The sequence below is a fragment of the Emydura macquarii genome, unplaced genomic scaffold (assembly GCF_026122565.2).
Source record: "Emydura macquarii macquarii isolate MOO-44397 ecotype Brisbane River unplaced genomic scaffold, CSIRO-AGI_Emac_v2 contig_2676, whole genome shotgun sequence".
Classification (NCBI taxonomy): Eukaryota; Metazoa; Chordata; order Testudines; family Chelidae; genus Emydura; species Emydura macquarii.
The window spans coordinates 29,541,290-29,566,170 of record NW_027132813.1 but is presented as its reverse complement, the minus strand read 5'-3'; the positions used below and the strand labels follow the sequence as shown (position 1 = coordinate 29,566,170).

The following is a 24,881-nucleotide window of genomic DNA, read 5'->3' as shown; positions in this document are numbered from 1 at the left end:
TTAAGCGATGAATAGAGCTGGTAGAAACTTTTCCAATATAACATCTCTTTATTGGAAAATATCAATTTGAAATCTAAACGTTCTGTGGGAACAGGTCAATTTTGACAAAATTTTATTTGGGTAAAATTCGATACTAAGAGTTTTGATTTTTCATTTAACAACTATTTTTGCTGTGGTATTTTTATTTTTATTTTTGTATTATATCAATTAAAATACCAATAACCAATTCCAACCCAAGTTCCAATGTGGCAATTACCAATTGGAATTGCCATTTGGAATATCAGTAATTAATTAATTATATTATACCTTAATTTTAAAATATTATAATAGTAAGCATAAAAATAAAACAAAATATTTTAAGACTTAAAATAAAAAAAAATGTGATTAACCCAAAAGGAATTTTTGTTAAAATTTCATTTTATGGGAAACTTTGATCTTTTAAAAACATTTTTCCTCACAAATAAATTCCCAGTTAGGACCAGCACAAGTGAGAGATAAGCAGCAGGCGTACAGTAAAAGGAACTCTTATGGGAAAGTGTAGTTGTTGACTATGACACAACTTGTATTGCTTGCAGTTTTCCAAAAGCTGAATTTGACTCTAAATAAACAAAAATTCTGTTTGCTACCAAATTTATTTGAATAGAAATAAGTGATGAAGCTTACTGCCAGCAGCAAGACAGAATGTTTTTCATAGTTTCCATGAGGCACCACAAGACCTTTATTTGTGGTTTTTCAGCCAGATTTGACACAAAGCAGCTCTGAAGTTGATTAAGCTAGGTTTCCAGTTGTTTGTTTTCTTCAAGAGCAGTGCCTGGACCAGCCTAGAGGGTGATGAGGAAGGTGGGTGAAGGCAAATCAAGAGGACTTGAGGGATTCACTTTTATATGGATTTATTGGTCCCAATACACAGATCCATTAGCATTGACAGATTTCACCCTGTGCCTCTGGTTGGGTAAATTTAACCTATATGGCATTATAGAATTGTAGAACTGGAAGGGACCTCAAGAGGTTTTCTAGTCCAGTCCTCTGCACTCAAGCCAGGACCACACATTATCTAGACCATCACTGACAGGTGTCTGTCCAACCTGCTCTTAAACATCTCCAATTATAGATTCCACTGCCTAGCTAAGCAATTTATTCCAGTGCTTAACTACCCTGGCAGTTAGGAAGGTTTTCCTAATGTCCAACCTAAGCCTCTCTTGCTGCAATTTAAGCCGGTTTCCTCTTATCCTATTCTCAGAGGTTAAGGAGAAAAAATTTTCTCCATCCTCCTTATAACAATCTTTTAGGTACTTAAAAACTGTTATCATGTCCCCTTCAGTCTTCTCCTCTCCAGATTAAACAAACTCAATTTTTTCAATCTTCCATCATAGGTCATGTTTTCTAGACCTATAATAATTTTTCTTCCTCTTCTCTGGACCTTCTCCAATTTGTCCACATCTTTCCTGAAATGTGGTGCCCAGAACTGGACACAATAATCCAGTTGAGGCCTTTTCAGCATGGGTTAGAGCGGAAGAATTACTTCTCTTGTCTTGCTTACAACATTTCTGCTAATACATCTCAGAATGATGCTTGCTTTTTTTGCAACAGTTTTACACTGTTGACTCATATTTACCTTATGATCCACCATGACTTCCAGATCCCTTTCTTCAGTACTCCTTCCTATGCAGTCATTTTCTATTTTGTATGTGTGCAACTGATAGTTTATTCCTAAATGGAGTACTTTGCTTTTGTCCATATTGAATTTTATCCTATTTATTACGGACCATTTCTCCAGGTTGTCCAGATCATTTTGAATTGTAATCCTATCCTCCAAAGCACATGCAACCCTTCACAAACTTTATAAGTGTACTGTCTATGCCATTATCTAAATCATTGATGAAGATATAGAACAGGACCGGACCCAGGTCCCTAAACTGCCAACTCTCTTGAATTGTTTTTCTCCGTAGTCTTGCTTCCCATGGGATCTTACCTACCAGCTCCTTGAGTTTGCTGAAGTCTACCTTCTTAAAATCCATTATTTTTATTGTGCTGTTTTCCCTCCTACCATACCTTAGAATCATGAACTTTATCATTTCATGATCACTTTCACCCAAACATCCTTTGACTGTTGGCTCCTGTAGCCATTGAAGTCAAAGCAAACACTCACTTTAGTGACATAAGGTCAGACTCATAGAGACTAGTTATTTTGCAGGTGAAGTGAATTTTATCCCATGTGCAGCAAAGGCATGCTGAAAAGCTTTGAAAGGCCTTACAAGTCTGTATAAGGCCCGGATAATATATATTGCAGACCTGTGGCACAGTGCAAGCAAGCGTGTTTTCTGACTCAGGAACTAAAATGAAAGGGGAAGTGTCAAGTAACATTGTTCCAAAATAAAGGCTTTGTAGGAAAATAGTTCTACGAAACCAAATGAGTATTGAGGTGTTTATGAATTGTGTTTAAATCATCTATGAAGAGGTTTTTAGTTTTGTTTAAATTTAAACCTATTCCTGTTATAGTGGGAGCCCAAATGCTGCTATCTGCCCTAATCGTGACTCTGGTCCAAACCCACTGAAACCCTGTTTTTCAGGCTCTTAGACAAAACATGAGGAAACGTATTCAAGGGAGGTATGGTGTTAGAGCCAGACTTCTGGCCTTGCACCATTGGTGACTATGTCCCATCCCTACCATCAATCTGGGGAACACCAGCAAATGGACAGAAGAATCTGAGCCTTGATTAAATAAAAAAAAAATTGTGAAAATAGCCTATCAATAAACCGATATAAATCAATGTAACCCAATGATTAGATTTGAAAGAACAAGTAAACTGGATTCTGCTTCTTCAGCAGGATCCTGGAGGGTACTAAGAATATCCCATCTCCTCTCCCCCAACCACCATTTTATGACAAATGAATCAGTTCAATTTGTGGTATGTACCAAACAATCATTAGGGATTATTAGTGAAACCATTACTTGAATACTGTATCCATTTTTGGTGTCCATGTTTCAAAAAATATGTTGAAAAATTGGAAAGGGTTCAGTGAAGCCGCAAGAAGGCTGGAAAATAATGCCCTACAGTGTAAGATGTAAGGAACTTGTTCTGAAGCTTCCTGAAGTAAAGGTTAAGAGGTGACTTATTTAGGGTCTATAAGCACCTATATTAGGTAAAGATTTCTGGTGGAAGAGGGCTCTTTAATTCAGCAGGCAAAGGCATAACAAGATGCTGTGGCTGGAAGTTGAAGCTAGCCAAATTCAAAGTGGATAATTAGCCATTGGAATAGCTCATCAAGGGTATTGGTAGATTCCCCATCACCTGAAATCTTTAAATCAAGACCGGTTATATTTCCTAAATGATAGAGTCTAGTTCAACCATAAGTTATTGAGTTTGATGGAGAAATTACTGGGTAAGGGTCTATTCAAGAGGTAACACTAGATAGTCACCATGATCCCTTGTGGCTTTTTTAAATCTTTGGGTGAAATCCTGGCCCCTCTGAAGACAATAGCAAAACTCCCATTGACTTCAGTGGGGGCAGGACATCACCTTGTAAATAGGTGAATTTTGCCAACACTCTCCAATATTCCTTTGGATAGTTGTGTGAAAATAGTGAATATGAGTTGGTTGCTTTTGAGAAAGGAGGGGAAAGAGTCACAAAAACTGTTTTTCAGACGTGACCCAAAATATTTTAGACTGGTTTTAGCTGTTTTCTCATTTAGCCTCAGCTGTAGTCCCATACACTACATGCCACACAGATTATACTTGCTCCTGGTAAAAGAAATCTGCATGGCTGGCTGAAGGCAACCAGAATCTGTGATCTCATTAACACAATATGAAGGCAGATCTATACTTTAAAAGCTGCAGTTTTCCCCATCAATTTAGCTAATCCACCTCCATGAGAGGAGGTCTCTATATTGATGGAAGAAGCTCTCCCGTCAACATAACACTGCCTACACCAGGGGTTAGATCGGTATAACTGTCACGCAGGAGTATGGATTTTTCACACCTCTAAGTGATGTAGTTATATTAATGTACGTTTGTAATGTAGACCTGGTCTTAGTGTGCACATGTTTGGGGTGCACATTGAGGCCTGATCCAATCGTCATTGAAGGCAACAGAAAAACTCCCATTGACTTTAACAGACTTTGGATCAGTTTAGACAATTTCATGTTTGAAGCCAGAATTTGGCCTGTGTGTTTCTAAAATGTAACAGTCCTGCAGGTTTTCAAATTATTATGGATTTGCAGCCACTTCACGTGCATCCATTACAGACATTAACATTGTTTATTATTGTCATTTAAAGGTCAAATGGCTGGTGATCACACGAGACTGGAATTCCATAACATAGAGACGGGAATAATAACAGAACGCCGCTACCTGTCCTCTGTTCCATCTAATTTCATTGGCCATCTGCAGAGTCTCACGTTTAACGGCATGGCATACATTGATCTATGTAAAAATGGAGACATCGATTACTGTGAGCTAAATGCCAGATTTGGGTTCAGGAATATCATAGCAGATCCTGTCACCTTTAAAACAAAAACAAGCTATGTTGCACTGGCCACACTACAAGCCTACACATCTATGCACCTTTTTTTCCAGTTCAAAACGACATCACTGGATGGACTGATACTTTATAACAGTGGAGATGGAAATGATTTCATTGTAGTTGAATTAGTTAAAGGGTATGTACACTGCTAACTGTGCCATAAGCAAAATAGTTTGGGGTTTTTTACATGTTGGGTCTTTAGACGTGTAAAAATCATGGGGAAGTTTAGGCTGAAAACATAGATTGTTAGAATCTGGTTGTAAATGTCCTCTGAATTCTAAATATCTTGTTTTGGTTTTGATTTTTTTTTAACTAAGTTATACATGAAAAGCAATAATATAGCTTGTATAGGACATAGACAAAAATAATGCTAAATTCTCCCTGCTGTTTCAGCAATAGTTAGAAACCTGGGGCTAGATCTTCAGCTGGCATAAATCAGTTGTGATTTCACTGGAGCTAAGTCCATTTACCTCTGTAGAGGATCCTGCCTCTGAATCTCAGGGTTATTCTCCTCATTTGCCAGGGACACTGAAAAAAGCAAGGAAACAAAATATAGGATGCATTAATTTGTACCTACTCAGATATGCAAGAAAAACTAATTTAAAAAAATGTTCTTTATCCAGGTATTTACACTACGTGTTTGATTTGGGAAATGGTGCGAATCTCATCAAAGGAAGTTCTAATAAACCTCTGAATGACAATCAGTGGCACAATGTGATGATATCAAGGGATACCAATAATCTTCATACTGTCAAGATTGACACTAAAATCACAACTCAAAGTACAGCAGGAGCCAGAAACTTAGACCTCAAAAGTAAGTACAATAATTTTTATGTAATATGTGGTGGGATACTTTGTAGATGAATAGGCAGGGTCAGTTACATTTATCAAGAGTAATTTTAATTTTACGGCTCTGTATAAATGATTACTAAAACTGATAATAGTAATTAATATGTCCACCTGAAATCAGATTTTCTTCTCATTATTCTTACACTCCCAATTCAGTAATTCTGAATGGTTATGGAAGACCAAAAATGTAGAGGAAAAAAAATCACCTCTACTCTGTGCAGAAAAGTGAGGAAGGGGTAAAAACACAAGGCTTTATGACCCTGTGAAAAAGATCCAATAGCTGAAGTTAATAAAGATAAAAGCAGTAAGGGTCTATAGCAGTGGTTTCCAACCTTTTTGTCTCAAGGGCCACAAATATAATTTTTACAACCCTGAAGGGCCACCAGTCCCTTCCAGCAGCCCTCCTCCCCCTTCACTGCAGCCAGAGGGAAGGAGCTCAGCGAGGAAGATCTCCTGTCCCCCTGACTGCAGCAGGGAAACAATGCGCTCCACCTGGGTCCCTAGGCAGTGGTTCCCTTCTGCAGCCATGGGGACGGGAGATCAGCCCCTTTGGCTCCAGCAGGGACCCCAGAGGGACCCCGGCAGAGCACTTTGCTGTGCTCCCTGCTACCGGCAGTGCGCTCCGCCTGGGTACTTAGGCAGCAGGTCCCTTCTGCAACCAGCAGGAGGGAACACGTGGCCACTCTGAAAGACTCCGTGGGCCACAAGTTGGGAGCCACTGGTCTATAGAAATTAAATAAGAGTCTATAGAAATTACTCTAAAATGCTACAGAATTCAACTGAGAACCCCATCCTCACTGTAGAATTCTGTAAATTTGGTTTAAAAAGTCTATAAAAAAGTTAACACTTTGTTCAGTTCTACAAGTACTTTTCACAGAGTAAGATGGACTGAGATGCCACAAACACTCACAGAGATGGTTTACAGAGAGCACAGCCTAAGAGCTAGAGTAGAGACACTCTAGAATTGCCTGCCCTTACTTGTGGTTTGGGAGAAATTCTGACCCGAAGCCTGCTATTTCGTATTTCCCATAAAGCCCATCTCCTAGAGCTTGTAAGTGAGGGAAGTAAATATTACCCATAGTGCTCTGTTCAGTCACATGCTAACACTTATCATTTGGTATAATATTTTGTATGAAAAACATAGTTTTGTGACAATTCTCCAACGTAACGTTTTGAAATATAAGATGCCTAGCACATTAAATATCTGTATATTTGTGTAGGTACAGATCTCATTTAAACATATAATAGATTACAGTTTTAAAGATAGAATATAATATATGGTAGATTATATATATTATAATAGTCTTGTCAACTAGATTTTTTGTGTATGTGTGTGTGTGAGTGAGTGAAAGAGAGAGAGAACTGAATAGTAATTTGATTGGCAAGAATGGCTCTTAAGGAACCAACTGGTGTCTGATGAATACATTACATATTTGAAAGAATGTGTAAATACGTATATTTTTAAATTTGTCAACACAGAATATATAACCAAGAAAACTCATTCTCATCTCATGGGAAAGTATTGTGTATTTTATAATTTTTTTATATAAAAATAGTCATCTTAGGAAATACAAAACTAATTCATTAAAATGAAAAAAAAATCTACATTTTCATAACATTCAGGTTATGATACTAATTGGAAAAATGCAGGAAATTCAAAGTTGATATTAATATTAATATTCCATCTTGAGCTCACTCCCTACTGAATTTTCTTTTAACCACCTTCTGAGTTAAAGATAATGATCTGACCTTGGTTAATTACTGTGGATTTTATGATATTTCACATGTTTGTGTCACCCTAAAGTGCTATTAAGATAAAAAAAAAAAGAGACTATTAAAATATCTTGAAGTATCTTGCTTTCCCATCAGACGCTTCCTCATCAGAAATGCTTTGTTTACAAGTCTAATCAAGATTTTCTAATTGCTAGCACTACAACTTCATTGTGGCATTTGAAAAATCAAACAGTCTTCTTTCTGCTTTCTATATCTTTGCTCTAATTATGGACAATGGCAACTCAGAAATCAGAATCTGATTGTCAAAGTTACTGTTGATAAATGAGACAGAACAAAATCCAGCTTATTTTTCCACAGCTATACTGGCTCTGCAAGTTTGTGCGTGCACATGTGCACGAGAGAGGGAAATTGAGAAAGAGAGAATACATGTATATCACCATAAAACCAGATTTTGGCAGTATTTTAAACTGATGCAACTTAGAATATGCATACTGTCATGAGCTGATAAGTGAAGTTAGACATTTTTTACTTATTTTATATATCGCAACTACATCTGAATATTGTTCAGATATAGTGTTTTTGTTTTGTTATGTAACTTTACAAAAATTAGTTGAATTAAAAATACTATGCTTAATACAACACTAGAGGGCACTATTATGTCACAAAATATGCTGCTTGGGGTAATCATGGAAAGATAAATCCCTGATGGCAGTTAGTATAGACTATAAAATTCAACATTCCTTTGTTTCCTTCACATTCAAAATTCCACAATATTTTTTCTGTAGGCAAACATATCCATTGCTCATGGATTTGCTAACCTTGAGGTTGCAGAATTTCAGTGCAGAAAAATTAAGGAGTATAAAAGTGTATCAATATTTTTACCCAGGGTGGTGAATTATTTTAGACATTGACTGTCTCATGTAAGTTTTCTGTAATTTGCCACACGGCAAAAGGGTAATAATCCTCACAGTACAATAAATGGTCCTGATAAAACAGATTTTCGGTCATAATACAGGTTTCTCAGCCTCTCTCTCACCAGCAGTATCGTGTAAGTTTTATTATTTTTAATGTTTTAGTATGTCCTGTTTCATCAACATAATTAGATCATGACATAGGGCATATAATGTGAGTGGGGGGTTTTGTTTTGTTTCAGAAAGCTGATGAATTTTATCCAGTCAAATGGGAGACTGGGCATTCTACAATGGGAAAGCCCAATTACATTTCACTAGTATTTCCTCTTCCTTTTTTTAATCCCTTTGAATTATTCTTCCATACAATTCTTTATTTTAAATGACAACAGTACTCCTCTACCATATTAGGGACTTACACTGGAAACACTTATGCATCTGTTTAACTACTCAGATGAGTAGTCTCACTGACTTGATTGCACATGTTAAGCACATGCATAAGTGTTTGCAAGATCAGGGAATCTGTCCATTTAGGCCATGTCCACACTGCCAAATTTCCACAGTTCTACCACCTGTTCAATTGAATCAGAGTTAGCACTAACAGGAACACTAATGTGTACAAAATTGCCTCCCATGGGAGTCTTGTACACATCTCGGCTCCCACCAGTTCTGACACCAGTTCATCTGAATGGGAGCTAAGCACTGGTAGAACTTTTTTTGTTAAATTACCTAGTATAGACATAGTCATAATGTTCCTCAACTGTTGGATATTCAAGTAAACAACAAAATAGGAGATGGAGAGACCAACATATTGAGATATTAGTGTACTTAGAATCCACAAAATGGGTTATTTCTTTTAGGAAGAAAATGAGCAGACTGGGTTAATGCCTCATTATTCTGTTTCTGTGTTTGTGTGTACAATTCCAACAGATAGCCTATGAAGAAAAATGATTCTTAACAGCAAAAGCAGCACAATTCAGGCATACCTACCTGCAGAGTTACAGCAAAGTTTTCTTCCATGTGTGTTTCTTGGACAGACTTCGTCTTGTTTTCAGTATAGCTTGGATGGTTCATACGCTCATAAAGTCCAGACCACAATTTAAAGATTCCACAGTTCTTCTCTAAATATACTCTTGTTCCTCTGTTTCCTCTACTTGACAATGTGCTTTCAAGAGCCATGCGAGTTTGCGTGGCCTACCTCTTGTGTTTAAAGTAAATCAATAACCTTCGTGAAGTTGAGCGGTTGCCTGAGTGTAACTGCAGGTCCATCATTTGCAGGGTCCCTTACTACTATCAAAGGAAAACATCGTCTTCAATCAACTGTACATCTTTCAAAATCTTTAGTAACTCCTTTGTCTCCAGCCTTGGCCTGTGCTGATGAACCAAACTTATGGTTTTGTCTCAGCCTCTTTCTGTTAAATGTTTGTTTCAAAGGCCTTTGAAAGAGGAACATCCTCAAACATAACTCTGTCTCCTTTTTCCCGTCTAAACTATAACCCACCCATTTGCCTCTACTGTGCATAATCTAGGCATTGTGCTTGATCCTGAAACTAACTGTTTAGGTAAAAAATCAGAATTACTTCACCATGGATATTTCAACATTTGCTTTCATCCCCAAAAGTTGAAATATCAATTTTTTTCACAGAAGGAAAAGTTGGACTAAATTTTGATTTAGAATGTTGAAACGTTTTGTTCTGGCTCAGGTCAGTTTGATGTTGAACTGCATCTGCCTGAGCTACTTGTGCTGTCTCAAGAGTATCTCATAGATAGCTTGGGTACCTCATGCCTACAGCTTCAGGTCAGGCACAGCCTCCTCTGTCCCTTCATATGGTCTTGCCACTGTCGCTCCTTTCATTTGCCTTCTCTTCTGCCACTTTAACAATCTGGAACAGGCTACAATCTGAAACCTCTGACAGAAAACTGGTCAAATTCACTGTTTGTATAACTCCAGTGATTTCAGAGGTGTATATATTTGGCCCAATGCCCCTACTTAGCAATTAAAACATCCTTTCAAACTTGTTATGAAGATTTAGTAGCCCATGCGTGCATAACCTACTCACCTGTCTTTTACCATGATGACTGGTGATAATGAAAGAACGTAATGATATTTTAGTTGGCTGTCAAAATATGTTACTCATGCTGGGTGAGTGGATTGAATTTTGCAAGGCTGACCTAAACCAACATGTTAATGGAGAAGTGGTCTTGTTCCAGCAGTGGAAATTGAACCTGAAGAGATTTCAATTTTCTACAACATTTGTTCGTATTGTTTTATAATAAGCCCTGTATTAAATTTGCCACGTTATGTATTTCTCCTTCTCACAAGCTCTCTGTCAATGGCAGTGGTCTTTCCCATTTCCCATTTCTGAAGGCTACATTCTACACTAAGAGCTGGGGGGGGGGGGTGCGATTCTTAGTTTGTCAACCTAGCGGGCCAAAAATAGCAGTGTGGCTGGGGTAGCACAGGCAGTAGCGAGTGGCAGCACAAGCTAGCTGCCCCGAAAACATCCATCTGAACCTTGTGGGTATGTACTCAGGGCAGCTAGCCTACACCACTGCTCACTGCTGCCCAGGCTACTGTAGTTACTCTACTATTTTTAGCCTGCTACTCCATGAGAGCTAGTATGAGTATATCGGAGACCTGGGAATCACAGCCCTCGCCTGTAGTGTAGAAGTAGCCTGAGACCCAATGCTTTATTGAAAAGCAAAGAGCAGCATTGTATTTAAAAATGCAAATTTGTACAAATGACTAAGCATTGATCATGAACCTTTCCCGAATCAACATGCATAAGTTAATTCCAATGACCTTGCCAGAGGGATGTGAACTTGCCATGCAGAAATAGCTTTTACTACCAGATGCAGAATTCCAAGTACTGTTACCAATAAACATGGTGGGCGAGATGCCATCCTCCATATTTCTTCATAACCTGACCCCACCTCCTATCCTCTAAAACCCCACATACAGTGACATACCCTGCTGGTGTCTTCCTAGTTATTGAATGTACCATGACAGTGGAATCAGTGCAGCTGAAATGTGCAGGGGAAGTGATTCTGCAACTGCTCTGTAGCTGGGGAAATTCCTTCCCTCTGTTCCCCCATCTACTCAGCACTCAGCTGAGTTAGGTGGTCTGGATACTGGCCTCTGAATTCTTCTGAAATGCCAAATCTATAGGTTATACCAGTAATGTATGAACTTCAAAATGCATCTAAAAGCCTGGATGCTTATTCAAAATGTATCCTAATGACCAGTATCTGAACCTTTTGAGGAGGTGCGTCTGTCTGTCAGCAACTATGACTCAAAACCCCTCCCCCAAGAATTGACAGTTTTGTCCCATCTCTGAATAAACTCATGAACTCAGTTCAAGCCTCTGTGAGCTAGATTATTTTGAATCTACTCCTTGTATTCTCTGAGGGACACCCCTCAAATCTTTTCTTTGAAGTATGCAGTGGTAGTACTAGAGGGGTAGTTAGTCTGTATACAGTGGCAGTACTGTACAACTCCCTTAAAGGATCCTGGAGTGCCGATTAAGCAACCTCATGGTTGTAGTAGCTGATTCATGTAATAGTTTTCCTAGACTATTGGATGGTAAGTGGATGGGTGCGGGATTTAGTAATACAATACTAAGCCTTTCACCGCTATCAGATTCAGTCCAGTACACATTTAGCGTGGCAAAGCTTTTTAACATCTGATAGCTGCTTAATAGTCTATGCAGGAAACTTTCTGTGAAGTCCTAGAAAGGGAGAAAAGTTTTGGAGAGAGGACTGATCCCTGGAAATCCCTCTTTCCACTGGACCAAGGACAATCTACATACAGAGGAATCCCCTTTTGGGTACATTTTGAAAGCATAAAGTAGGCCAGCATTATGTATTTGCTACCCAAACAAGAGTGAGTGAGTGAGTATGGAAGAACTGCCTGCAGGAAACAGGAAAGGAAATCTGGATGCCATAGAGCATGAAAAGACAGCTTCATGGTATTTTTTTTTCTGTTTTTTAGTTGTATGCAATGTACAGGAGTGTTGAGAGCAGGAATAAAATGAAGGGCATTTGGAATGCTTGAACTCCTCACCCACCCACACACACTATAACCACCACCTCTCCCCAGTGTGAAGTAATTGGATAGGGTCGATTCTATGGGAGATGGATTGCCACACACATTTATGTGGCAATTAGATTTTATTATTTACCGTTTAGCATGCACCACCAACTTTCCCTCACAGTCCATTGGACAAACAGATTGCTTTAGTTTTAAATCTACTTAATCTCGGTCAATTCTGATGCCTTCCACTTCATCTTCTAACAAAATGATAAAGTCAGGAGAAGTAAAATCACTGGGGTTCTGGAGAATCATTTGTAGGGAAATGATTCAGTTCTCTGTGGGGTGTTTTATTGTATCAGAATCTGTGTTATTTAAGAGCTGGCTTCTGGCTTTAGGTACATTCCTGATCAAGGTTCCTAAGCTGCACCATGCCAGGAATAGTCCTGAGAGACATTGTGACTTAGACGCCCTTCTCCCTCTCCTTTCTGTTCAAAACTCAGTTGCTACCTTCATCTTCTTTCCCAGGTTTCTGACCACTTAGCTCCACCTCCTTGTCAGAATCCCTCAACAAAAAAATTGTACATTTCTGTGAAATGTGAAGTTTTTATCCAACGTAAATAGGTTTGCACTAAGGCAGTGAGTTGGGTGGAAAAATGCAGCAGGGAGGGGAAATGACATAGCACCAGCATGACGGACAGTGGTAAATAGCACAGGAGGTGCAGCAAAGTTATGTAGTAGTGGATGGCATGGCAACAGCAGGAAAGGAGACTGAAGATAGCAGCACAGCTGAAGCTGATGAGGAAAGTCTGCAAGGTTTTGGGTGTGTGTAGCACAATATGATCAGGGGAGTTGGAGAAAAGTGGAGCAGCAGGACTGAGGAGTGGTTTTACCTCCAACCTGGAATGTGACATGCTGTCAAATTAGCAGCAGAAGTATCTGCACTATGCATCTTCTCACTGTGCCTATCAAAAGTGTGAACTCTCACTGGCACTTGCTTCATCTGTTTGCCTTTGGTAGACGTCATAGTGTGTAAAGCTTCCAAGAAATATTTAAAAAGAATGAGTAGTGTCAGTCGAGTGGAGGAATAACATTGATAAATTCTCTTAATAAACAGCACTGCAATCTGCTATATGGTGAAAAGGAATTAACAGAGGGAAATCCCAGTAGACAACCACATGGAAGTCTTTTTCCTAATGATGGAGGATATGGAAGGCACCAGGCACAAGGCAACCTTTGTACTATAAGCTGCAGATCTTAGCCAACATTGTATTATGGATGCGATGGAAATGAGGCAGACAATAGGGATGAGGTCATATGTTTCCCCAAAAGAGAGTGACATTCTAACCCAGTTCCATTCCGGTTATTACCAGATCCATTCTGTAAATACACACAACCTTTTTATCTCGGTTTGTTAGCAGCATGGAAAGTGTGGAAGACACAAGGCAGCTCCTGACACATTGCCTAACTGATTGTGTCCCAAAGCATTTGAAAGAGCAAATAATTCAGGAGAAACTGTCCAAAAACTCTAACAGGGAACAAGTTGCATTTTCTATTCACAGTTGCTAAGGTCAAAGTTTTTTGGAGCTGATGGAATTTGTGCTTCCAAGAGAGGAAATATCCAGGAAAGCCAACTTTTCTTCCCAAAAATGTCTTACTGAATATACAAGATACAAATTCTTATTCTGTACCAATAATAAAGGTTTGATTCTCAGAGATGATAAAGTGGGTCTAAACCACCACCCTGCCTGCTTTTCCTCCTCCTCTCGATAACTTGTCTAGTGGCAGACAGAGTTCATCTTCTCATGGTGCTAACATCAAGCAGGTTTGTGAACAAGGAACGCATTGTGTTGCAGGGGCTGTGGAACAGGGATTATCCTTTTAAGGGGAAGTGAGGATTGGGGCCTGTCTGTTCCAGGACATACTCCTTTAAAGTTCCAGGGATTTGGAGCAGGTGAGAGACCTAGGGAATGGCAGAGGCAGATGCTGGGAGAGAAGATGAAGTCCCAGGTAATAGTGTGTGAAGAGAAAAAAACAGGATACTATTTTTTTAAGTGCCAGGAACCAGAAGCATCTTAGTGTAAGGTGGGACAAGGCTCCCCTATCTCTCAGACAACCAGGACAGGCCCTGAGAACAAGGGCAGCATATGATTTGCTTTTTCCTTCATGGGGTGTGTCTACACACCAACAGGGAGAGGGATACTTCTGAGGTTGGGTGGACAGAGACACAGTAGCTCTGCTCGAGCTAGTATGCTGAAAACAGCTGTGTGGCAACAGCAGGATGGGCAGCTGCTCAGGTTGTCTCCTGGAGTGCAAACCCACCTGACCCCTCCCCCCCACATACTTACCCCATGCCACCCTGGTCTCTCTGCTATTTTTAGCATGCTAGCTCAAGCAGAGCTAGCGCGTCTCCCTGCCTGCTGGTGCTGAGAAGCCCCCTCCCAGCTTCCGTGTAGGTATACCTGGAATGGGAGAGACACGGGCAGAAGGACTCGTGGAAAACAGGGGTGAGGTAGTTTGATCCAGCTTCCAAGTCATGAGGATGATTGGAAGGGTGCAGCCCAGCAGAAACACCTGGGTGGAAAGGACTTCATTATGAAAGGGCTGAGTTGTTTCTTTAAAAGATTTTGTGGCCAGTCTGGCTCATAATTTAAGGGGGGCAGCTGGAAGAAGTTGCTTTGAAGCAGGGAACAGCCTCCTCCAGGAGGATGGTAGGGATCCCTTGACCAGGGTGAAGCAGGACACAGCCCCACAAAGGATGACGGTGGGGCCCTTGGCTGCAGGAAGGTTATGTGTCTGGAGGATACTGGAGATGGTTTTAATGTAGACTTAATTTAAGAAATTCAACCCCTGCAGAAGGGGCATATTTTCAACTTCAGAAAATGTATTGGAAGATCCAGGAGGGAACTGAGGGCTGGCTGCATGCAGGGCCACTGCATGCCATGAGAGGACGCTCTGAAGACAGCACTATACCATAGGCATGTTTGAAAAGCTTCATGTTAGAGTGCATGTGCTGTGGAGGCTGTGTGGAAGTAACTTAGATCTTTGTCAGTCTCTCTTGAATGTATTGCCTTTGATAATGCAGCGTATTGATGCCACCCAGAGACTGGCAGGGCAGGGGTTGACCTTGCTACTGTGGCTAGAGGAAGGACCGTATTTGCCTTCCCTTAATAGGCAGGGACAGGCTATCTGTGAAGGGGTTAATTAATTGCTATCCGCAGGCACACTACAATGGGATTTGCTTTGGAGGCTTAGGGGGTTGAGTGTAGCATGGAAGATCTCTATGAAAATGGATGGAACTGACAGATGTAGGTGGGAAGAGGGAACAGGGTTTTCCTCTTATTCTCTGGATCCTGGTTGAAACCAGGAACGCTTTAGACCTTGGTTTGTGCTGTCAGAAGGGTCATGGTGTTCTTTACGTTTAGTCTTCTGTTTTATAATTAAGTTCACGTCAAAGGTGTTTAAACTTCACCTAGAAGGGCAAAGTCCTTTCCTGCTCTGACCTGCCTCTCACACAAGGCAAACCATGTGTGAGGGAGGGAAGGGAGTAAATAGTAATTAATCACCTAGCTCCCATTGAAAACCAATGGGAGTTAGATGCCTAACTGTCATTTGTGCCTGTGAAGTTCTTCCCCATGGTCAATTAAAACTGGATATTTTACATGTGAACTGCGTTTAGGACAGTTAGAGTAAGTCTATGACTTACCAAAGAAACATGGGGATGTGAGAAACCTACTGTCAGCTGCCCATAAAGCCCGTGCTCATTCTCTCCCTTCCCCGCATTGCACCTTTTAATTCCTTCAAAAACTGGGTTCTCGCCATGAGAGTTCCACCTGGTACATGCTTGGGCAACTATTAAAGCCACAAACAGGTACTTCAGTTGCTGTGGCATGCAGTAGCAAAAGAATAATTTGTGACTTACTGAGTTTTGTGGAAAGCCTGGTGAACATCTTTGCACTTTTTTGGAGACTGGACTTTTCCTGTGGCGCATCCCAATGTACTTGGTCTACTTTTCTCATTTGGTGGAAAGAAGTGCCATAGGCTTGATTGTTTTGAAAAGCATGCCTGACACCTTTGCACATCAGAGTCAGAGACACCACTGTATCTTCATATGGCACATCAAGGAATCAGAGAAATGTGTGTCTCACGCCTTCAGATCCCACAGTCAAAATCCATGTGAGTTGTCTCTTTCTGGAGGAGTAAAGCTAACCTCGTACAGTGTTGCGACATTCTCTTTAATAACTGCGGCAGTAATTTTGGAGAGAGTGACATTGCAAATAAGAAAGAGAAGCTTCCTCTATAATGAGAGGGAGGAAATCGAAACAATGGCTGGGAATGTAATTGAAAACCAGCAGCACAAGAAAGGCTGAAGGGAAAGATGTTCACAAATATATCCATCATTATCCCTGCAACACCATCCAAAAACGCTCCAGGAGTAGCTTCTTTATTTTGGTCTGATGAAGACACAAGCTGTGGTTCCTGTTAAATCTTCACTGCTTGTATTTTCTATAGCTGGAACCATATCTGAATGAACAGTATTATTCACCCAAAATAATGAGCCTTTCCTTGGCACAAGAAGAAGAAAGTACTGCCAGCAATGACTGAAGTTGCAATACAATATCTTAGCTACCTGCCCTCAAATATCTGCTCCGTCTAATCTGAGTACATTTTATATGCTGTTGGCACCATGAGAGGCAATGACTAAATGAATTCTCTGTCACACAGTAATTTGAAGACCACGATGTTCATAAAAAATCAACAAATAGCCTTTGCCCCCTAGAGCACGCAATATAGGAGTTCTTGGTTGATGACTCATCCACAGGGGAGAGGAATGGATGTGTCATTGACAGCATGTCAGTGATGAAGATAGTGCCAAATGGCAAGAATTATTTTACTATTAATCTGACTCAAGAAAAAAAATCATTAGAAAAGAATGCAGGTTTCTCTGTCTCAAAGTTTTTATTTTAAATTTCATCAGTTTGGAACACTTTTAGTTTCTATGCTGAACAAGTGCAGCAAATTGAAAAGATCGGGAGGTGGGGGGAAGGGAGAAGAAATTCTGTGTAAGTTGTTTATTAGGTGAACATTAGCTCCATTTGTTTCTGTATCACTTACATGGGGTAGTGGTTATGTATCATATTTTCTAGAGCAATTTGATAAAAATAATTTACAAACTAAACTGAGAAGCTTGATTGATTTATTAAGCAGTAAATCTTAACTCTTTGCATTGAAAATGGCACATCAGTTATGAACCAAGGACTCAAACCAACTCCAAATGAAGTCAATGGAAAAATTCTCATTCTCTTCACTGGGAGTTGGACTTGGCCCTAAAGGAGGTGAGAGAATAGGTTTTCTGTGGTATCCCTGACCCAGCAGCTCTACTGTTGCCACCCACCTGTACCACTGCAATGGTACACTTCCTACACTTTTTTTCCCCTTTACCGCTTGCCTCTGCAGCTTTTAATATACATGCCCTCTAGAAATACTGGTACTTATTTATTGTGCTGAACCAGAGGAGTCAAAAAAGACATGCTGCTAAATGTTTGACCAACAAAGAATGAGATGCCTCTACATATTAACTTTTATAATGGAAATGGAAGAATTATGAGGTTGAGAAGTATCTGCCCCTGCTTAAGGACCTCTTCCTCCAAACATGTCTAGATAGCACAAAAGGAATCTCCTGGTTTTTCTACCCTTTGCTGCTTCTCTGCCCCTATTTGGCTGTGTAGTTTCCAGGTATGTTAGTTTGAATTTTTTTTTAAATTAAAAATGTCAAGATGAATTTGAAGATATATGGAGGACTTTTCAGGAGTAAACATGAAAAATCAAAATAAACTCTAGGAGAAAACCCAATTCAGAAAAAAAAAAGAAAAAAAAAAAAAGAAAAAAAATCTTTTGCTCTAAGAAAATAATTTCTCTCTTTTGTGTGTGTGTTTTCCAGACGTTTAGGGGGAAAATAAAAAGACAGAGAGAGAGAGAAAATAAATGGAAGTAAAGTTGGTTAATTATTGGCAACCCCTGAAGCCCTCTCACATCTGTAGTAGTATTAGCGCTCATTTTGGGTAGGCTGCAGCCAGTAGAAGGTGTTGTCATGAACTCTCACCATTGAACAGATAAGTCATTCCCTCCATGGGGAAAGTAGTATACATAGATAGTGTGAGTGAGGGCAAATAAGCTAAAATAAATTGAGGGCTTGTTCCATCAAGTGCTCGGAGAATGTAGCTCCCATTGAAGGCAATAGAGTTGTGTATGGGGAACATGCAGGAGGAAGACCCATAGGGTGTGATCATATGTAGACAGAGATCTTGAGCATGCATATCTTGTGTGGAGAGTTTACAATTCACTGTACCAAGAGAAAAGCAGATGTAAGAGAGTTTGGAACATGCTCTGCTGATCCCTCTAATCTCTTTCTCTAGACGCATGGCTAAATTCTCCTCTGATTTACTCGTCCTGAAACCACCAATGGTGTTTACTGCATATACTTGGGTTCTCACTAGGAACACTCTGAGCTTCTGCCTTGTTTTCATTTTCTAGTGCATTGAATTATGTAGGGAAACTAATTTTCCCTTGTGGTGAGCATGGAATTGAAGTCTTCTTGGAAAATAAAGGAAATAAATAACTGAAAATGACTTGCTCTTTTTCAGTGGAAAATGTGAACACGTTCTGAAGAAACAACAACAAAAATGCTTTTTTTTCAAAAACTTAGGGCTAGATTATATCCCAAGGATCCACCTCTTAGTAGAAGGTGAGATGTCATTGTGCCCCTACAAAAGCATAACATCAACAAATTACAACTCCTGGATCCTATATAATGACATCTCAGTTGTGCTGGCCCCTAGTAAGTTGAGGGGGAGAAGCAAGGTTCTGCCTTTTCCACCACTCCTTCCTACCCATTTGTTCCAGATTAATGTGTTTGGGAAGAGGAGGGAGTGGGGGATGCACAGACAATGCTCCTTACTCTTTTGTGCCCAGACTGAAGCTTCAGGTGAACACACATGGGAGGGGAGTTATAAATTTCCCTTTTGCTCCTGCCTGAGCACGTAATCTTGAGTCAAAATCTAGCCTTAGAGCTAGTAAAAAATTACCCATCTAAACATTTTTTGATAGAAAATGGCCTTTTTAAAATGAAAAATAATTTCTTTAAAAATATTTCTCCCATCAAAAACCAAAAGCAACACGTTTTTGTAAAATATTATTTCCCCTATTCTTTCCCTTTCCGACACTAGAAAAGAAGAGGATTGGTGTAAAAATCCCAAAGTCCAAAAAAGTTTTTGTTTTTTTGAGAGCTGATATTTTTTCCCACGTGTTTTGATGAAAACAAAGAAGGGAATGAAAAATTCAAAAATTTCCTGAAAAAAGGCTTTTTTTTTTCTTACCAGCTCTACACTCAGTAAATATTTTATTTTTATTGTCCATCGGTTTTGTCAGCGGTGAGAAATATTTTGCCTCCTTAGTATAGGGGAACATGAACTATAAAACCAATTGAGATAAAGTAAAGATGAATCATATCCCTCATCCAGAACTAGAACAGAAAACCAAACCTTGACATTTGGAAAAAGTTCAGTCAACATTTGAAAAAAATATATGTATATATATTTTTCATACTTTTGAGAATGGAACAGTAATACATAAATACTACCAAATATTTATATGGTTTAAACTTGGAATTTCCATCTAATGGTAAATTTGATTTAGCAGAAACTGCATTTTCCACAGGAAAAAAAATTAGATGGAAAATTCCAAACAGCTCCACTCTTAGTATTACAGCAATATAGAGGCAATAATGGAAATACGAGAGTGTCTGTTTGCCTGACTTCTCAACACAAGCTGTTTGGCTCGGACTGTTATCTGTAGATTGCTTTGATAAAGGGACCCTTCTAACTAGACCTGATCAAAGCATCCTGCTTTGCTTATTTTCAAGATTTTTTATAGGAAAAAAGTTTATATTTTTCAAATAAAACAATGAAGAAAATTTTCCAACCAACTGGTCAGAGCACAAAACTTACCTCTTCCTCCACTTTTAATAATTAAATAAGTAAATAAATAAATAAAATGTCAACACAAAATGTCTAAACTAATTCTATTTCTTGCCTTATGAGGCTCATCCACGAAGCCCTCTGCCTTCTTTTGAAAAAGAGCAATGGAGAAGTAATATTATCACTCAGTATTTTGCGCTAAGTAATTTAACATGATCATTTTTGGAATCACGTGAAATTGTTTTCATTATTCCCTTTAACAATGTAGGTTAACTAATATCACTCAGGCATTTGATTTTATTTTTCCTGGGGTTTGCAGACCTCCATATTCTAGTGCTAAAGCAGAGATGTCATATTTTTCTACAAATTGGGAAACAGAGATTAATTGTATCTGTGGTAGTTCCTGGTTTATGAACTCATCACTGGCCATCAAGTTCAATGGATTGGATTGGATTATTTCCAGCAGCTGGTTTTTACTTGTTTTGTTTGTTTGTCTTGTGTTTCATTAAGTAGCTGAGCATAGCTTTCTGCTTTTCTGAGAGTTTCTCAAGCATATAGGAAATAAAGTTCAGTGATTTGAAACCTGCTGCTTCAGTTGATAAATTGTTGTCCTCTTGCAGCTTAGTTAGGATATTTACTGAGCCTGGACAGAGTTGCCTACAGTTGCCACAGAATATTTTTATGTCATCACAAATGTATTTCCAATGTTCCAGTTTATGCAGGAAGTCACCAATGAGCAATGTAAGCAGTTTAAGTAAGACATCTGCATGAAACATGCTTTACAAAACGCACTTTATGCTACTACAGCAGCACTAATACTTTTAGAAGAATAATCATGGCTATGAAGCTGTAATTAGACTATAAACCAGTGTCACCAGAAATATACACATCATACTATGTATATTCATGTTTCCATGGGTCTTATGATTCACTGAGGGAGTATCTAGCTGATGACGTCCAACACGTATTTACAGGAGCGCACAATCTGAGCTTCTTATACTATTGCTACAACCTTGCATTCTACTAGTTATTCACCATAATTGGCCCTTGAATACATGGCTTTCATGTGACTGTGGACTCCCTTGCTTGAGAAACAGGTCTAGGAATCATTATCTGGGAAATATCATCAGCTTATAAATGGAATCAATATCTCTCAAGGTTTTAATGAATCAAAAAAAACTGGAAGCTTCTGCTTGGACAGTGTAAACTTATGTAGGTTTTATAATAGAGTAGCAAGAATGTGAAATGAAAGAGGATGAAATTAATCTTTGTGCTATAGCTCTAGTGTTTTGTTGACTTTCTTTTCCCTTCTGAAACTTTCCACTTTGAAGTCTACCATAATAAATTCAGAGAAACTGTCAGACAAAAGTGACTGATCCGTATTTCAGAAAAACTCGTAAGGTTTAATTTTCAATGTGTTTCACATTAGCAAAAGATGGAACACTTTTATATTATCTGCCTTATTTCCAATGCAATGGACTGAAAATGTACCAATTCCAGTCCTATTAAGGAATTAATTATTCTCTTTTTGTGGGAATATAGGAATTGCTATATCAGATCAGACACTAGTCTGTTGTATCTGATGTCCTATCTTCAAGAATAGACAATAGCTAATGCTCTAGTAGAGGAAAGCCGTATCTACTCTTCAAATCACCTAGCCATTTGAGATGGGTAGAGAATTCCTTCTTTAACCCCAGCAGGCAACAAGCTTATGTACTGAAGCATGAGATTTAATTATTCTTTTCTTAGTATATATTGCAATAAATATTGCTATTGTGTATAGGGCTGGATGATTCAAGAGAGTAATAATATGATACAAAGTACTTAATCTCTAGCTCGCAGATTCAAATCCAGTTCCAGTTGACAGGCTGGTCCATAGTGACTAAAATTGTTACTGTCTAATAGACATTTGATGGCCTATGGGAAATGAATCGGTGGTCTTAGTCCAATTCCATATAGACAAGCTAACCATCACCATAACTAGCACTAATTGGTTCCCTTGCTGTCGATCTCAGCAGATACCAAAGTTTGAATGGGAATGGAAACTGAACTACCCTCAGCCTAGATGTCGTCCTTCCATGTAAGGACCAAGGCACTTTACAGAAGCATTCACTAGAACCTGTTGTATAGGATATAGGATTTCAAGTCTCAGGGACTCCCATATAAAGAAGCACCACAGTATCCTACATATTTGGTCAAACCACTCTATCTTACACTAATAATACATTAGGGGTACATCAGTGTGTATAATACTATTGTATTTTTATAAGGTTCATGAAACTCAACACCTTTCACTAACGCATGATGTTATGATCATAAATTATCTAGCTCCTTTTCAAATCTGGACATATACTTCATGCCAGAATCTCCAGTTTGATTTGGGCACTTTGTGCTGTTCAGAAGTTTGGCCATAATTGGCTAGTGGAAAATTTCCCTTGTGGAGAAGAACACTCTAGTCATGGTATAAACCTGTTTGGGGCAGTTCCTGTGCCAGACACACTACCCTCAACCCCAGTGTAAGGAAAATGGAAAAAGAGGGTCCTTCCTGGTAGACTGTATCTCTGCTACCACAAACCTCCACTGGCATATGGTCCAGCATGTCTCCCCTTTCCTTGAGCCAAGTGGAGCCCAGATACAAGAAGTAATTGAGGCCTCTGACTCTATCTTTGTGGGGGTTTTTTAATGTACCAGTACAGAAATATTATATGCATCACTCACTGACATTCACTATTATTAATTTTTGTATTACAGTAGCACCTAGGGATCCCAGTCGTGGGCCTGGATCTTATTATTCTAGGCACTGTACAAATGAAACAAAAAGATGGTCCCTTTTCCATAGAGCTACAATCTGTCTCCAATGTTATTAACATACACACTGACATTGAATATGTGCAATTATTAACACTAGGGGTTGGGAAGGCAGCATCTTCTCCTGCTGGCAGCAAGAACTTCACTAGAGGAAAGACAGGAAGTAGACAGTCATATATCACAGGGATGGGCATGGCATAAGAATCTTGTTAGACAGATAATACATGACTATATAAAGTAAGGCACAGTGAAACATTGAGTAGAACTATCTTATTTCCCTATTGCCTTTCAGTTTGCTTGAGCCTCCTTTTAAGATTCCCAGTGTGAAGACATATTTTATCTTGTCAGTGTTTTAGCATGGTGACACCCAGAGCTACAAAAGCCATTTACCACTGAAATAAACAAATATAAAATTTTTGAGAAAGAAGCATTGTACAGGAGTAAAGTACTAACCTAGGTTTCTGGAGACCCAAATTCAGTTCCCTGCTCTACCACAGCCTTCTTGTACAACATTAGGCCCAGATGCTCAAATATATGTAGGCACCTAAGTCCCACTGAAATCAGTGGTAGTTAAGAGCCTAAATACTTTTGAGGATCTGGGCCTATCTTCCTCATCTGTAAAATGGGTACTTCCCTACTTCACAGAGGTGTTGTGAGGATAAATACATTAAACACTGTGAGGTGCTCACATGCTATGGTGATCGGCTCATATAAATACCCAAGAGTTCGGTTAACTGATTATAAAACAGCGAAGAGTAGTAAGGTGTAAGCTTGTTGGAGCCAAGGACTGATCTTATTCTACTTATCCTATGGCACAGAATAAATAATATTTGTATAATATGGTGACATGGCACTTGTATCCACTTGAAACAGACAAATATTGCAATCCTGCTAGATCTTTCATTGAGATACCAAAAAGTTTAAAAATCTATTAAATTTGTTAATTTGTTAAATCGAGGTAACATCATACAAGCTATGCATGCTTCTTTTGTTTATTTTCATTTACATAGTAAAAAGATGCCTACCAAGGGCAATAGGCATCCTTAACACATAACTAGTACTGGAAATGAAATAAGATAAAAAACCCACAGCATTAAAATTATTCAATTGGGCATTCTGGAAATCAGCCACCTACGAAAAAGCCCCTTTCCAGCCCTTCATTATTGTGGTAAGCATGCCTCCTACTCTCTTTTGAAGCGTGCTTCCAAAAGTGTGCACAGCTTTTACAGCATGCTTGGAAGATCGCCAAAATCGCATTATTTTGGACCAGAGGCAGAGTAAGGTCCAGCATCCCAAAGCTCTCACACACAACACTGTAGTGATGGTGTCACCCCACAAAATCTGTCATTCAGAATGAAAAGAACCGATATTTAAGGAGACCAAAAGACCTGCCAATTATCTTTTCTATGACTAATATTTACTTCTGTTCAACAGGTGATTTGTATATTGGAGGAGTGGCAAAAGAAATGTATAAATCCTTGCCAAAACTGGTGCACGCAAAGGAGGGGTTTCAAGGTTGCCTTGCATCTGTTGACTTGAATGGACGTCTCCCTGACCTGATCTCGGATGCCCTGTTTTGCAATGGGCAAATAGAACGAGGATGTGAAGGTATTGAACATCATAGTAATGTCAACATATGTACTTCCAATAGAAAGCAGATGTGCTTATACCTTGTTGTGCAAGTGTTAGACCCATCCTGCTGAATCCTGTTTATTTGTGTTCTGTGTATGGGGGGTTTATATTTTACTTGTGTAATTAGCATAGTGCCTCAGTTGTAAGATGACTTGTGTACACTGTTAATGAGGCTAGATGCCCCTGAGGGAGAAGTGTATACCTACTCAACAAAGCACAAGCTAACCTGAGAACATTCACTTACATCTTGGATGTAATCTGTAGATTTCTGCTCTTCTCTAGTGACAAGCTGATTTGCATGTCTTTTGCTTGTTTGTGGCATATTTTAATTAATCATGTAACCGTAACAATTAGCTTCCATATAGTATTTAGATATTAATGTATAAGCTGTCTCCTAGTCTCTGCCCTATATTATGCTAC

General features: G+C 39.1%; 1 protein-coding gene across 3 annotated transcripts in view; it reads left to right on the top strand.

Moving 5' to 3' along the window:
• Window positions 1-24,881, top strand: part of NRXN1 (neurexin 1) — a 753,679-nt gene that overhangs the window by 297,387 nt on the left and 431,411 nt on the right. For all 3 annotated transcript variants that reach the window (XM_067565125.1, XM_067565120.1, XM_067565119.1), the window contains 3 exons: window positions 4,279-4,660; window positions 5,148-5,338; window positions 24,264-24,437. In XM_067565125.1, coding sequence (XP_067421226.1) covers window positions 4,279-4,660; window positions 5,148-5,338; window positions 24,264-24,437 — 747 coding nt within the window. The remainder of the gene's footprint in view (window positions 1-4,278; window positions 4,661-5,147; window positions 5,339-24,263; window positions 24,438-24,881) is intronic.